This window comes from Limanda limanda, chromosome 12, assembly GCF_963576545.1.
Source record: "Limanda limanda chromosome 12, fLimLim1.1, whole genome shotgun sequence".
NCBI classification, from domain to species: domain Eukaryota; kingdom Metazoa; phylum Chordata; class Actinopteri; order Pleuronectiformes; family Pleuronectidae; genus Limanda; species Limanda limanda.
This window is the reverse complement of record NC_083647.1, coordinates 26,440,924-26,443,423: the sequence shown is the minus strand read 5'-3', so window position 1 is coordinate 26,443,423 and position 2,500 is coordinate 26,440,924. Positions and strand designations below refer to the sequence as shown.

The following is a 2,500-nucleotide window of genomic DNA, read 5'->3' as shown; positions in this document are numbered from 1 at the left end:
CCGCAGGCGAAGCTGATGTCCGAGTGCAGCGGCAGCATCGACCGCGTGAAGAGAGTGAAGCTGATCCTCAACGACGAGGAGGAGGAGCTAGAGGAGGCGGGGCTGACGGGCGGCATGGCCGACAAACACACCAGCACGGGTAGGGAGAGGCGTCACTCTGTTTGAATCTGTGGAGACTGAAACTGGTGCAGGATGAATCCCACAGAAAGTGATGGAACTGTGAACTTCTCATTATGGACATGAACGTCCCTCAGGTCTCAGGCCCGGCTGTCCCTCACACTCAGATATCCGTCTTACTTACTTCACATCATATGTGATATGTGTTTATATAAACCATATTGATATTATATATCATTTTAAACAATAATATTGTCTTTTGCACACTCTGTCTACATATTCTTACACTCATAGTATATTATATTATCTATTGTATAATCAAATACTTATATTTATACCTCTACTATATATCATATCATATTATATCATACTCTCTGTATATTCTTTGTATATATAAGTCTATATACACATATTTATACATGTGTACATGTTATTATTATTATTATTATATTTACTAGTATTATTATATATACTGTTGCTGCCATTATTACTATATACTGCTATTATATTGGTATAATTACTATCACATATAAATATATATTATGTTATATTATATACTATATATACTGTACTATTTTTATATACTGCACCTTATCTACCTATTTATCTTGTGTTTCTGTTTTTATTCTTTCTACCTCAATATTTTTTATTGTATTTTATTTTATTGTATTTTATTGTATTCAAATATACCGGCTGCTATGACGACTTAATTTCCCTTCGGGGATGAATAAAGTAATCTATCTATCTATCTATCTATCTATCTATCTATCTATCTATCTATCTATCTATCTATCTATCTATCTATCTATCTATCTATCTATCTGTCTGTCTGTCTGTCTGTCTGTCTGTCTGTCTGTCTGTCTGTCTGTCTGTCTGTCTGTCTGTCTGTCTGTCTGTCTGTCTGTCTGTCTGTCTGTCTGTCTGTCTGTCTGTCTGTCTGTCTGTCTGTCTGTCTGTCTGTCTGTCTGTCTGTCTGTCTGTCTGTCTGTCTGTCTGTCTGTCTGTCTGTCTGTCTGTCTGTCTATCTATCTATCTATCTATCTATCTATCTATCTATCTATCTATCTATCTATCTGTCTATCTGTCTATCTGTCTATCTGTCTATCTATCTATCTATCTGTCTTATCTGTCTGTCTGTCTATCTATCTATCTATCTATCTATCTATCTATCTATCTATCTATCTATCTATCTATCTATCTATCTATCTATCTATCTATCTATCTATCTGTCTATCTGTCTATCTATCTATCTATCTATCTGTCTATCTGTCTATCTGTCTATCTATCTATCTATCTGTCTTATCTGTCTGTCTGTCTGTCTATCTATCTATCTATCTATCTATCTATCTATCTATCTATCTATCTATCTATCTATCTATCTATCTATCTATCTATCTATCTATCTATCTATCTATCTATCTATCTATCTATCTATCTATCTGTCTATCTGTCTATCTATCTATCTATCTGTCTTATCTGTCTGTCTGTCTATCTATCTATCTATCTATCTATATATCTATCTATCTATCTATCTATCTATCTATCTATCTATCTATCTATCTATCTATCTATCTATCTATCTATCTATCTATCTGTATATCTGTATATCTATGTGTCTGTCTGTCTGTCTGTCTGTCTGTCTGTCTGTCTGTCTATCTATCTATCTATCTATCTATCTATCTATCTATCTATCTATCTATATATCTATCTATCTATCTATCTATCTATCTATCTATCTATCTGTCTATCTGTCTATCTATCTATCTATCTGTCTTATCTGTCTGTCTGTCTATCTATCTATCTATCTATCTATCTATCTATCTATCTATCTATCTATCTATCTATCTATCTATCTATCTATCTATCTATCTATTTATCTATCTATCTATATATCTGTCTATCTATCTATCTATCTGTCTATCTATGTGTCTGTCTGTCTGTCTGTCTGTCTGTCTGTCTGTCTGTCTGTCTATCTATCTATCTATCTATCTATCTATCTATCTATCTATCTATCTATCTATCTATCTATCTATCTATCTATCTATCTATCTATCTATCTATCTATCTGTCTGTCTATCTATCTGTCTATCTATCTATCTATCTATCTGTCTATCTATCTATCTGTCTATCTATGTATCTATCTATCTATCTGTCTATCTATCTATCTGTCTATCTGTCTATCTATCTATCTATCTATCTATCTATCTATCTATCTATCTATCTATCTATCTATCTATCTATCTATCTATCTATCTATCTATCTATCTATCTATCTATCTATCTATGTGTCTGTCTGTCTGTCTGTCTGTCTGTCTGTCTGTCTGTCTGTCTGTCTGTCCGTCCGTCCGTCCATCTATCTCTCTATCTCTCTATCTATCTATCT

General features: G+C 33.2%; 1 protein-coding gene across 1 annotated transcript in view; it reads left to right on the top strand.

Moving 5' to 3' along the window:
* LOC133015076 (nesprin-2-like) overlaps nucleotides 1-2,500 on the top strand; it is a 30,783-nt gene that overhangs the window by 22,664 nt on the left and 5,619 nt on the right. Inside the window, exon 13 of the mRNA XM_061082207.1 lies at nucleotides 7-139. Within this exon, the coding sequence (XP_060938190.1) occupies nucleotides 7-139 (133 nt within the window). The remainder of the gene's footprint in view (nucleotides 1-6; nucleotides 140-2,500) is intronic.